At 51.1% G+C, this 13072-nt stretch overlaps 1 protein-coding gene across 2 annotated transcripts in view; it reads right to left on the bottom strand.

Moving 5' to 3' along the window:
• Window positions 1–11438: 11438 nt before the first annotated feature.
• LOC131823684 (ultra-long-chain fatty acid omega-hydroxylase) overlaps window positions 11439–13072 on the bottom strand; it is a 57856-nt gene continuing 56222 nt past the window's right edge. For both annotated transcript variants that reach the window (XM_059160316.1, XM_059160315.1), the window contains exons 13-14: window positions 12668–12750; window positions 11439–12292 (exon numbers count right to left, since the gene is read on the bottom strand). In XM_059160316.1, the coding sequence (XP_059016299.1) occupies window positions 12115–12292; window positions 12668–12750 (261 nt within the window). In that variant the 3' untranslated portion in view covers window positions 11439–12114. The remainder of the gene's footprint in view (window positions 12293–12667; window positions 12751–13072) is intronic.

Genomic DNA, 13072 nt, shown 5'->3' with positions numbered 1-13072 from the left:
GAGAAGCCTTCTTCTCCCTCTCCCCGACTCCCCCTGCGTGTGTTCCCTCTCTCGCTGTGTCTCTCTCGGTCACATAAAATCCTTGAAAAAGAAAGGAGGAGGAGAGAGGGAGAGGAGAAGGGGGGAGGATGGGGAGTCGGAAGAGGAGGGGGGAGGGGAGGGGGAGGGGGAGGGGGAGGGGAGGAGGAGGTGAAAAGAAAGAAAGAAAAAGAAATGCAGGATCTCAGGCTCTAACCCAGACCCACAAATGTAGCGGCTGTAATTTTCTTTTGCCATTGTCCCCGGCAAGGGGAGGAATTTATTTCCCTTCTCCTTGAATCTGGACTGGTCTGGAACCAGTCCCCAGTAGCGTGTGAGAGAGGTTGTGTCATGCCAGTTATGGTTAGGAGAGGGCCGGCAGACCCCCAAAGCCTCTGTGGCCATGGAAGGACAGAATCCACCCATCAGGGACTCCTCACTTCCTGGATCAGGTGACAGGAGGCAGAAAGGGAGTAAGAGACCCAGTGTGGGAGGCGGAAAGCTTCCGGGGTACTTTCTGCTCTGAGTCAGAGGAGGCTGGAGCGTCCATTTCTCATCCAACAAGAAATGTCCCAGCTGCCAAGCCACACAAGCCTGGCTTAGGGAATGCTGCCCAGCCAGTGTTGGAGGGAAGGCAGCCAGCCGCACGCTGAGAGGTAGAGGCTGATCCATCTCTAGGGGTCCTTCTGTCCCCACTCACAGCGAGGCAGTGGACAAGCATGTGTCAGATCAGAGGTGGCAGTCGCTCTGTGAGTCATCAGCCTCAGGTACAGCCTGTCACCCCTCTGAGCCTCAGTCTTCACGTCTGTAAAATGGGCTTAATCAAACCTCACAGAGGACTGTAAGCGTCCTATCAGACACAGGCAGAGAGGACCGGAGAAAGTACAACTCTAAATGATATGTAAATAATGGTTTTGATGAAGGGAGCAGGAGGCTGGCTGAGGACAGAGCACAAGCTGGCGCCTCGCACCCCCCTCTCCACCTGCTCCCCTCCGTAATATGTGTGGCATTCCTCAGGCACCTCTGACTGCCATAAAATGATAAATAGTTAACTTGCAGAGATCACAATCCTGCAGGACAGGAATCTCCCTTGCTCTACAGATGTCCTAGAGACCTACAAACAGGGAGGTTACCTTATCAACAGCACAAATTTCCAGAGGCAAATTTCCTCAAGCCCTAATGTCTCCCTCCCCACCAGAACTGGAAGAGGCTGAGGTAGAAGGGAATGTAAATGATAGCAGGATCCTAACACCCCACCAAGAATCTCCCAACTATCTTGATGTTAATGCCTGATCTAAAGATGACATTGATCAGGCCATAAGGGCAAGGCCTCCCCCTCCCCCCCCACCCCCAGCACCTTGTAGGCCCTCCTTAACGTGTGAAAACTCCGTTGAAACCTCCCTTCCTCTCACTGTCCCCCAACCGCAAGGTATATTAACCTGCCATCCCTCACAACCCGGGGCAGCAGCTCTTCCTGCCCACGGGTCCTGTCTCTGTGCTTTAATAAACCACCACTTTGCACCAAAGATGTCTCAGGAATTCTTTCTTGGTCATCGGCTCCGGACCTCAGCCCACCGAACCTCACCTAGGTTCTAGAACTTTAGCATATGGCGCCCAACGCGGGGCTGTGAGTCTTTACATTTGGTCTCTGAGCTTCAGTGCAAAATTGGTGAGTACTTCTCTCTACTTCCTTTAGTCTCATTTCAGGGCTTTTCAAGGAGTATGGTCTTACTGGAACGCTTGCATGTTAGTTGCTCAGGCTGTAATCCTCTAGCCCGTGGCTACCCTACGGGGAGGAGAACGTCTACCTTTTGGCTGTAAGTTAGTACCCTGGCCAGAATGGCAGAAACTTGATGGCCTCTCTTTATTCCTGTTTTATAGAAAGTTGTCTCTCTTGGGCACGGGACAGGCACCTAAGTCACCAGGATGGCTGCCAATCTTAAGACCCCCGTGTGAGGTTTCCTCCTGATTGATCTAATGCGATCCCCTCCACATCCCTGGTCTAGCCACTTCTGGCTGAGGGACCTCCACTGGGAGCCGGCCGAAACCAGTACCCAATTGAATTAAAATGCAACCGGGGACCGTTTCCTAGGGAAGTTGGCTGTAAGGACCACATGTGTTGGAATGTCACATTAGACCATGATGGATTTCAGTCTTTACTGTTTCTTGTCAGTGTCTTCTACAAACTGCCTGTCCTGCATGTCCTGACAGCAGCCCAGGGTGGCACATGTGCAATTATCAAAGCAGAATGTTGTGTGTACAACCCAGACTATCACAAAAATGTCACAGGACTAATAAAAGATATGAATGCCCAGATTAAGGCTCTACAAGATCCTTCTCTCTCTCTCAGTGAATGGTTAGCTTCCTGGTTTGAGGGAGGACTATGGCCAACAATTAAAAATCTCCTCTTCAGGCTTCTCATTCTTATCACCTTATTAATCTTAATATGTTACTTTGTTCACTGTTTCTCTACTTGGTGCCGAGACGCCATTACTGCAATGATTTCACAGCGACAGATGATCCTGACCACACAGAGACACTTCTTCACTGTCCGCGCGGGACTCAGCTGCCTCCGCCTTTCATAACTCCCCCATATGTTCCTCAACTGATCGATGTTGACCCGAGTAGGTAGGGACAGCTCAACGCCCCTATTCAGCAGGAAGAAGTTACAGAAGATGAGACCTTCCACCTTCAACCACCTTAAAGATTTAAGGGTCAAAATTGTTCAGAGGGGAATGATGAGGGAGCCGGAGGCTGGCTGAGGACAGAGCAAAAGCTGGCGCCTCGCACCCCCCTCTCCACCCGCTCCCCTCCAAAATACGTGTAACATCCCTCAGGCACCCCTGACTGCCATGAACGATAAACAGATAGTTAACTTGCAGAGATCACAATCTTGCAGGACAGGAATCTCCCTTGCTCTACAGATGTCCTAGAGATCTACAAACAGGGAGGTTACCTTATCAACAGCACAAATTTCCAGAGGCAAATAACTCTCAGTTCCTCAAGCCCTAATGTCTCCCTCCCCACCAGAACTGGAGGAGGCTGAGGTAGAAGGGAATGTAAATGATAGCAGGATCCTAACACCCCACCAAGAATCTCCCAACTATCTTGATGTTACCGGCTGGCCTAAAGACCACATTGATCAAGCCACAAGGGCAAGGCCGCCTCCCGGCACCTTGTAGGCCCTCTTTAGCATATGAAAGCTCCCTTCCCTTCCCCTTCCCCCGACCGCAAGGTACACAACCTGCCATCTCTCACGACCCGGGGCAGCAGCTCTTCCTGCCCATGGGTCCTGTCCCCGTGCTTTAATAAACCACCATTTTGCACCAAAGATGTCTCAAGAATTCTTTCTTGGTCATCGGCTCCGGACCTCAGCCCACCGAACCTCGCCTAGGTTCTGGAACTTCATCAGTTTCATCTACATATACAACTTAAGGGGGTGCCTAGCGGTCTGTGTGTGCACATGTTCGCATACACATTGAAAAAATTCCAGGAGAATCCACACATCGAAGTGGAATTGGAGGAAGTAGAACTGGGGTCTTTACCCTTCTAACTTGCTACTTGTCTCAGATTCTCTCTCCCTGGCTGAGCTGCTATCATTTTTATCATTAAAATACTAAAAGGATTTGGGACGGGTGGAGGGGCTGCCGCAGCCCGTAGTTGGTGCACAAAACAGAGAAGCAGGTTTTATTTTGTGTCGCACATCCCAGGAGTCAGCCTGGGGTCTCCCTAGAGCAAGCATGCAGGCTGCCTGGTGGCAGGGGTCCCTCTTTTCCTTTCCTTAGCCATTGGGAAAGAACAGTTCTGGATTCAGCACAACAGAGTTCAGATCCCAGCCCTGCTCCTCGCTGGCTGTGTGACCTTGGTCAGGTCGCTTGCCCTCTCTGAGCAACGTGTCCTCCTCAGTAAAATGGAGAGGGGGACTTATACCTCCCAGGTAGTTCATTCTCCAACAACAAACTGTACTTGAGCATCCTGTCTGTACCTAGGCATGGTGCTAGGACCTGAGACCTGGGAAGAACAAGACAGATGTGGTGTCTGGATGGTGGTGCTCATGTCTGATGGGAGAAGCCAAAAGGAAATAAGACCAAGTCAGATGGTGGTGGTAATGAAGGAAATTAACAGAGCAAGACATGCTAGCCAGTGACCAAGGGGGAATATTCAGAGGGGCAGTCAGGGAGGGCTGCCCTGTAGAGGTGACTTTGAGCAGAAACCTGAATGATGGGGAGGAGTGAGCCGTGAATAAGGATCACCCCCTGAAGTCAGGCCAGGACTATAAAGACCTAGCACAGGGTGGGGCATGCATGTTTGTCTTACACACGTTCATTCTTGCTTTTGTTCTCAGACATGCTGAGACAACCAGGGCTGGTGGGGCCCCTGCAGTCAGGGCAGTGGGAGCCGCAGGAACCAGCGCTGGCATTCGGCCCAAAAGGTGGCTTTGGGGTTTCACTCTACAGAATCAAGAAATCAAAACAGACAGGCTCCTAAAGTCGTGTTGAGGGTAAAACCAGCTGGCGGAGCGGCCGGATTCCTGGCTCAGGCAGCAGACCACCCGATGAACTGGTTGAGGAGGGAGCACACCTAGAGGAAAACTGGAGGAAAAATTCGGAGGGCACGCAACAGCTAGGAACAACCCCAAGGGTATTTTCTCAGGCACTGGACTCACGGACAGCCTCCCTCCTCCCCCGCCACTCTCTCCCTCCTCCCCCCTCCTGCCCCTCCCCATCTCTTTCCACTCCCCTCTCCTCCCCCTCCTCCCCCTCCTGCTTCTCCTCTCCCTCCCTGATGATTGGGGGATGACTGCTCCCAGAAACTGGCCTGACCACCCCCAACACCCCAAGCCACAGAAGAGAGACTAGGAGAAGCGACCCTTGGGAAGCGTAGTGTCCTAAAAAGAGACCATTTGCCCGCAAGTAGTAGATTACAGATGGCGGCAATGAACTCTGCTAACCCTCCCCGTGAGAGGCAGTGAAGATTAGTTTTGTTTTGTTTTGTTTTTAAATATTTTATTTATTTATTTGACAGTGAGAGATCACAAGTAGGCAGAGAGGCGGGCAGAGAGAGAGGAAGGGAAGCAGGCTACCGGCTGAGCAGAAAGCCCGATGTGGGGCTTGATCCCAGGACCCTGAGATCATGACCTGAACCGAAGGCAGCGGCTTAACCCACTGAGCCACCCAGGCACCCCGGAGATTAGTTTTTTTGTGTCAGCTAGACTAGGCGGCTGTACCCACTGTTCACTTAAACACTTATTAGGTGTCGTTGTGAAGGTGTTTCATACATGGAGTTAACACCTACCAGCAACTGGCTTTAAGTAAAGGGATAAATCACACCACGTCGATGTAAATTGAGCCTCATGCAGCCAGGTGAAAGGTCTTAAGACCAAAAACTGAGGTTTCCCAGAGTCGAAATTCTGCCCTGAGACCATAGCAACCACTCCTGAGCTTTCAACCCGGTGACCTGCTGGCCTACAGATTTCAGACTGGCCAGCCCTCCAGGCACACGAGCCAACGTCTTAAGAGAAATCTTTATATGTACATATATGGGTGTGTATTTTTATCTTAAGAGAAATTAAATCTTAAGATAGAAATTTATATATAATCTTTATATCACATATAAATCTTAAGATAAATACAGAGTATATAGAGAGATGATAGTGAAAGACCTCTCTCCCCTTGATTGGTTGAAGGCTTGATTAAGTAACCTATTGTCCCCATAGCCGGATGGCAACCCATACCAGGATGTCTATAGTCAACTGGCCTGTCAAAAGGGAAGACAAATGAGGAACAGAGTGACCTGGGACTTTCCAGAGTGCTGAGCCAAGGCCCACCAGAACAAACCGTTGTGTCCTTGCCTTAAACCCAGTGCCTGACAATGCTTGATTTATCAATCAGATTCCTGTAACCATGCATCTGCTTCTGTAAGCTCGCTTCCCGCCACCCCAACCCTGCCCTATATAATCTGCTCCCCAACCTAGCCCGGCACGCTCAGTCCACAAAGGCTGATGCGTCCGCAGGCGCCTGTGTAACCAATAAACCTCTTGCAACTTGCATCCAGTGGAGGCTTGGTGTCTGCTTCTTGGGTGCGGATCGAGGGTCTTTCAATAGTTGTAGATAGACGGATAGATGGATGGCTAGACAGGATGATAGATAGATAGATGATAGATAGATAGATGATAGACAGATATATAGACGATGATAGGTAATGAAAAAGGGGCAGAGAGAGCTTAAGGCTATTGGTTCTGTTTCCCTGCAAAACCCTGACTGATACGGAGGTGAAGTATCATTCCTTTCTCCTTGAACCCAGGCTGTCCTCTGGGACTCTGGGAACTTGTGAATCTAGGTTGTAGGAAGACTTGCGACATCCTGGGGCATGTGGGTGGCTCAGTCAGTTAAGTGTCCGCTTTTGGCTCAGGTCATGATCCCGGGGTGCTGGAGTAGAGCCCCACATCTGGCTCCCTGCTTGGCAGGAGGCCTGCTTCTCCCTCTCCCACTCCCCTGCTCGTGTTCCCTCTCTCCCTGTCCCTCTCTGTCAAATAAATAAATAAAATCTTTAAAAAAAAAAAAAAAAAAGACTTGCGACTTCACACACCCGCTTGGACTCAGCTGCCATGTGAAGAGGAAGCCCAGGCAACCCCATGGAGAGGCCTCACGTTGAGAGGAACTAAGGAATGCCAGCCAACAGCCAGCGCCAAATTGCTACAAGACTGAGCCGTCTTAGATGTGGATCTTACAGCCTCAAAAGAGCTGCCCCAGCTTACCCACATAGAGCAGAGAAATCTGCCCCAGTTTTCTGCCCAAATCATAGCAAGCAAACTAAAGTTTGCCACCTTAAGCCAACAAACTTCCTGGCAGCTCATTATACAGTAACAACTAACTAGAATAAATACATTTCCCGACATTGGCAGTCCTTTAAAAAAAAATGGTTATATGGGCAAAAATGTTTGTATGTACATTGAAAAATGTTCACATATGCAATTGTTTTCAAACTGGAAAAAAAAAATCATCGCAAATTGCTGGGCTGGGAGTAGAGAGCAGAACCACTGTGGGAGAATTTCCTTTTTAAATGTCTACACTTGGGGTGCCTGGGTGGCTCAGTGGGTTAAAGCCTCTGCCTTCGGCTCAGGTCATGATCTCAGGGTCCTGGGATCGAGTCCTGCATCAGGCTCTCTGCTCAGTGGGGAGCCTGCTTCCCTCTCTCTCTCTGCCTGCTTTTCTGCCTACTTGTGATCTCTGTCTGTCAAATAAATAAATAAAATCTTTTAAAAATTAATACACTTGCATCAACAAAAGCATGATTCAATTTCTACACTTGCATTTTTTTTTTTTTTTTACCTCAAGCCAATGTAATATTTGGAGAGAGAGGAGATAAATGAATAAAGTACTTACAACAACCCTCCCTGGCTCCCGGTCAGTACCAAGAATGTGTTTATCATTATTTCCCTTATTTTATAACAGAACAAGGACATGAGCCCCACCCAGGAGACATGGGTATCTCTGGTGCACATATCAGGGAACTTACTGGTTGTGAATGTCCCCCACCCCCTACTTCATTCCCTTGGTCCTTAGCATGGAGGAAGCTCTCCAGGGAGCAGGTGCCAGGGTCAGATGGCCAATGGTCACAGCCTACCTTTGCCACTCTCCAGCTGTGTGACCTTGGGCAAGTGACTTGCCCTCTCTAAGCCTCAGGTTCCTTCTTGGTTAAAAAACTGCATAGTAATAGGCTTGTGGGGGTTGGAGGGGTGACTGCTGTGTCTTGGTATCCTTTTCCTAGAAGTAGACTATAATGCAAGGATTCAAGTACAAATACAAAAATTGTATTCTGAGACAGGAATTCAACTGCAAATTGGTTTTTTTGGGGAAGTGACCCCAGAAGATGCCATGAGGGCAGTGAGATGGAGTAAGACAGAGAAGGGAAGGCAGCAGGGGAACAGGGCTTTGTCAAAGAAGTTCCCACTCGGGGGACCTGGGGCTCAGTCCCTCGGGGGACCTCTGGGACACAACAGTGAACAGGCAACCACCAGTCATTACTCAGGGCCATTGCCAAGGGCGTTATTTCTCCAGAATGTCCTACCTGCACTAACAGGGTGAAGTTTGGACCCTTGCCTGATGTGGACACTTACAAATGTCCAGTGAGTGGGGTTCTCCCTCTTCTCTTCCCAATACACCCACAGTGTCACACACACACTCAAACTCATAGATACATCATGGATACATATATGCTCACACACACATGCGTGCACACGCACAATTGTATGCACACAAGCACTCACACAATACACCCACACTCCACACTTGCACATGTACACACACTCACATCGTGCACACATCCACACACTTACTCACACGTATGTGTACTTACCCAAACATGCAGTCACGCGCACACACCTTCATACAGACTAATAGAGACCAGACGCTGTAGAGCCTGCTGTTCCCCAACTATCCAGCAGAGGGAGTCTGCGACACACTCAGGAGAGGAGGGAGACCCACAGCAATCAGTGAATGGCCCAGGCCTGCGTGTTTGGAGAATCGGACACGCAGATGCAGCAGGTCCCGGGGATCCACGAGGCCCATGCCATGCCTCCCCTCCTCTCTCCCTCATTCACCCACCATCACCGACCTTAGCGGAAAATTAATATGCATGAGAAGTATGATGGAAAAAATGCACTTGGCAAAAGTGAACCAGGTGCAGAAGGGGCCAGTCACGTGCCCAAGGCCACCGCTAGAGAGGGGCAGAGCTGGGGTTTGAACCCACAACCCACATATGTCGCCTCCCAAAACCAATTTTTTTTTTTTTTTTTTTTGCTGGAGGACGAGTGGCCTCGGACGGGGGATTCCGGCCGGCGATCCCAGCACACGCCACCCGAGGGCGCCGCAGGACACACACCGCTGCGGCCTCCAGCATCACAAGCATTACAGCTTCTCTACACGCCCCCCACCCACCCACGCCTGCCGACATCCCCCTATAGGCAAACCGAGGCTAGGGACCCAGACCAGCACTTGAAGCATGAGGAGTAAGCTACCCTGCTGTGGCCACTCTAGGAGGACACCATTGTCGGACCTTGGGTGAATCATCTCGCTCTAGGGAACTTCATTTTCAGCTCCATTAAAGGAGATAATGACAGTACCCATCTCATAAGAACAGTACCCATGAGAATTACATGCGAATATTTGGAGAGCACAAAGGAAGCACTCAACCAACTTTAAATCTCGTTATGGTTATATCAACTTCGGAAACACCCAGGGCTTGGTGCTGAAACCCCTCCATCTTGTGCACATAAGGGTGCACACGGGAGCGCATAGACACACACACACACACACACACACACACAGGGATTCAGGGATCGCACCAGTCTTGGGGTTTTATTAACAATCATCTAAGTGCTGAGGTATCCCAAATGTGTATCACCAGCCCGGAACTCCCTCCCAAATTCAAGACCTGCCTATCCCACTGCACACTTGACATCTCCAACTCCTCCTGGCCTAAACTGACATGCTGATCTCAGCACCCCCCCCCCAAAAAAAAACCCCTTACTCTATTAAGCATTCTCCTTCTCAAGCTGTCACTTCTATCTTTCCAGGTGCTCACACCCAAATCCGGAGGCCTCCCTTTCTCCTGAATCCCTCATTCAAAGTATCAGCAAATCTGCCAGCTCTACCTTCATAAAGCAACCAGACATCAGAATCCAAGCACCTGTCTTCACTCTACAGCCCCCAGCTTGCTTGGAGACATTGTCCTCTCTCACCTGGACAAATCTGGTCACCCCATCTGCTCTCCCTAGTCCCATCTTCACTTTATAGTCTCTATTCAACCTAGTAACCAAAGACTCTATGACAAACTTTTCCCCTCCTCTGTCCAGAACCCTCCATAGCTCTCTATTTCTGTTACAATAAAAGTCAGTGGACTCCAAGGCTCTGTGTGACCTGCTCCCATCCCCTGCCAGCCCTCATCTCTTTCTATGCTCCTCCTCCAGCCACACGGATCTCCTCAATGTCCCCTAAACACGCCAAGCCTGTCCTACATCAGGGTCTTTGCACTGTTTCTCTCTACCTCAAACATTCTTCCCCTAAATATCCACAGGGCTCCTGCCCTCTCCTATCTAAAGTCTTTGTTGAAATGACCCTTTCTCAGGGAGGGTTTCACTGATGATCTAGCAACCTCCCCCCTTACCAGCATTACTGAGCACCCCCAACACGTACCCAGATCAATTTTTTCATAGCATTTACCAGTTTTCTCAATGGGGATTGCAGTCACCCCATCTGGTCTCCCTAGTCCAACCCTTGGTTTTCCACTTAGCAGCCAAAAGAATACTATAAAGACCAAATGACAAATTTGTCACTCTGCTCAGGACCCTCCCATGGCTCCCCATTTCTGTCACAATAAAAAGTCAAAATCCTCCAAGGCCCTGTGTGAATTTACTTATTTATTTGCTTATTTATTACCTGTCATCTGTTAACACCGCCCACCCCCACAACAAAAGTCAATTATGTAAGGGCGCAAAGATGGCCTGGCTCACAGCAGATGCTCGGTAAGTATTTGATGAATTAATACAATTATTGTAGACATCATCACCGCCCCCATCTTCTATGGGGGTACTGTCATCCGTTTCCCCAGCCAAAGACTCGGGAATCATCCTCACCTCAGTCCCCGTGGCTAGTCACCCCTCCTGTCCTGCCCAGACCTCAGTCTCCCTTTTCACTAGATTCCCAGTCCCCAGTGCCCCCCCCTTCCAAGCCACCTCCCTGCCAACTCACATCTGACCATGTCCTGTCCTGCACCCTGCTCACATACCCTCTCTAGCTCCCTATCGCCCTCAGCATAAGGTCTGCTGGGAGATGTGACCCACAGTTCCTGGCAGTTGGCCCCTGAAAACCTTCCTCCATTCTGCCCTCCTCCTCCGGATCCAGCCACCCTGGAGTGTGCGCCTCGAGAATATCATGCTCTCCCTCACCTGGGGACATTTGCAGATGCTGTTCCTCCGACCTGACATGGTCTTGTCTCCCTTGTCACCACTCAGCGTGTACTCTCACTTCAGCATCCGAGAAGCTCTCCCTGAGCCACCCCCCTGTTGTGTTCACAGAGCACCAAGGGCCTCTCTTTTGGAGCACTTGTCATGGATTATAAATAAACTTAACGTGTGGAATTACTTGTACATCTGTCCCCTGTTCTCCCGAGGGCAGGAATTGGGCCCGGCTGTGCTCCTGGCCCAATGCCAACAAATAATTAACATGTGGTCTGTTGACGAGTTAAATGAATGCACAAACGGTCCCAAAAAGTCTAAGTTTATGTCTGAGGACAAATGGCTTCCCAGCCTCCTAGCCCATAGCTTCCCTCATGGGCCTCCCAACTGCCCAGACACCTTCGTTTCCTTCCTGGGCCGCAAGGGAAGTGTCTGGCTGAGTTAGGGGGTGAACAGTGGGGGCCGTCTTTATCCCTTGCTTTTTTATTCTACAAAAATCAGAACACTCCGCGAAGGGCCTTTCAGCAACCGAGGAGGGAAGAAGCAGGTGCGGGAGGGTCTAGATCTACAAAACAACTGAAGCACACATCCGAGCCCTGGGATGCTGCCTGATGCCAGAGGAGTTCGCCCAAATGAGCTGGGAGCCTCAAGAAGGTGATGTCCGGGTTCAAGGCTCTAACTTCAGGCTTCAGCTCCCAAGTCTTCAACTTAGAAGGCAGCTGGAATCCACGAGTAGGGGCTGGGGGGAGGGAACTGGTCCTGAATCCCAGCGGCCTTAGGTGTTGGGTCTTAAGTCCAAGGATGGCTGGGTGGGGCCTGAGGCCTCGAATGCTCCGGATCCTGGGAGGGGTCTGGACCCAAGGGGACCTGAGCAAGCCTGTTTCCTCAAGCTGGAGAGCCAGAACCGGCACTCAGGGGACCGGACCTGGACCTCAAGGGGAGTGACCAGACCGGCAGGAGGCGGAGACTTGTCGTGAGGGGCGTGGCTTGCACCTTCGGGCTTCGCGGAAGAGCCTGGTCCTCCGGGAGTCCAACCTGAACTTCGAGGGGCGTGGTTTCTGCCCTCGGGATCTTGGGGGCGGGGCCTGGGCCTCTCCGGGCGGGGCTTGGGCCCCCTGGATCCACTCGGAGGCCGGCGCTCAGGCCCGCGGAGGCAGCGGCTCCACGTTGAGCCAGATGCCATTTTCCGTGCGCAGGATGAGCTCGGGTTTCCGCCGCACCTTGCGCGTTCGGTCTACGCTCAGGCGGAAGCGCAGCAGCGTCAGCGCCACGGCCACGCGCATCTCGGCCATGGCAAAGCTCTGTCCGATGCAGTTCCTAGAGGAAGGGGGACGGGGTTGGGGCTCAGGCTCAGCCGCTGTGTGAGCCAGAAAGGGGAGAGTCCCGGGTTAAATGACCTCCCCCTAGGAGCCTCATCGGTAAAATGGGGGCAGTGGCATCATAGAGTCGTTGGGAGCATATAAGCCCAGAGTTCAGGGCCTGGCACACGGTGCTCAATACCCAGCGTTACTATCGCAGAGTCTAATTTGGGGACATTCTGGTACATTGAAAGCATGAAGAAGGTGCTGGATTGGCAGAAAGCACATCTGGGTGGGAGGCCGTCTCTGGTCCTGACCGGCACATCCCTGACCTTCCACTGGCCTCCATGCTCCTCCTATGCTTGGTTTGGATTGGGGGAAATAGAAGAGTTACCTGGGTCCTGCGGAGAAAGGCACGTAGGCCAGTGGGGAGCGCTGCTGTGGGTTGTCCGGATCAAAGCGATAGGGATTGTACACCTAGGCAGGATTAGCCTGGGGGTGAGTCTAGGGGGCTGGCCCAGCTATCCCAGCTTGGCCCCCATCCTTCAACTGGACAGAGAAAACATCACTACAATCCAGCCACACCCTCTTCTTTCTGTTGTTCAAATATTCCAGGCTCATTACAACCACTGGGCCTTTGCACATCCTGTCTCCTCGGCCTGGAACAGGCTTCTCCCTGCTCTTCACACTTTTCAGGTCTCAGCTCAAATATCTCTTCCTCCCCAAGGCCTTTCTTCACCACTTGAGCTGAAGTGTCCCCCACCCCACTCCAGTTTTTCTTTCTTTTGTGCACATATCG

This window comes from Mustela lutreola, chromosome 2 (genome assembly GCF_030435805.1).
Source record: "Mustela lutreola isolate mMusLut2 chromosome 2, mMusLut2.pri, whole genome shotgun sequence".
NCBI lineage: Eukaryota > Metazoa > Chordata > Mammalia > Carnivora > Mustelidae > Mustela > Mustela lutreola.
This window is presented reverse-complemented; position numbering and strand designations above follow the sequence as displayed.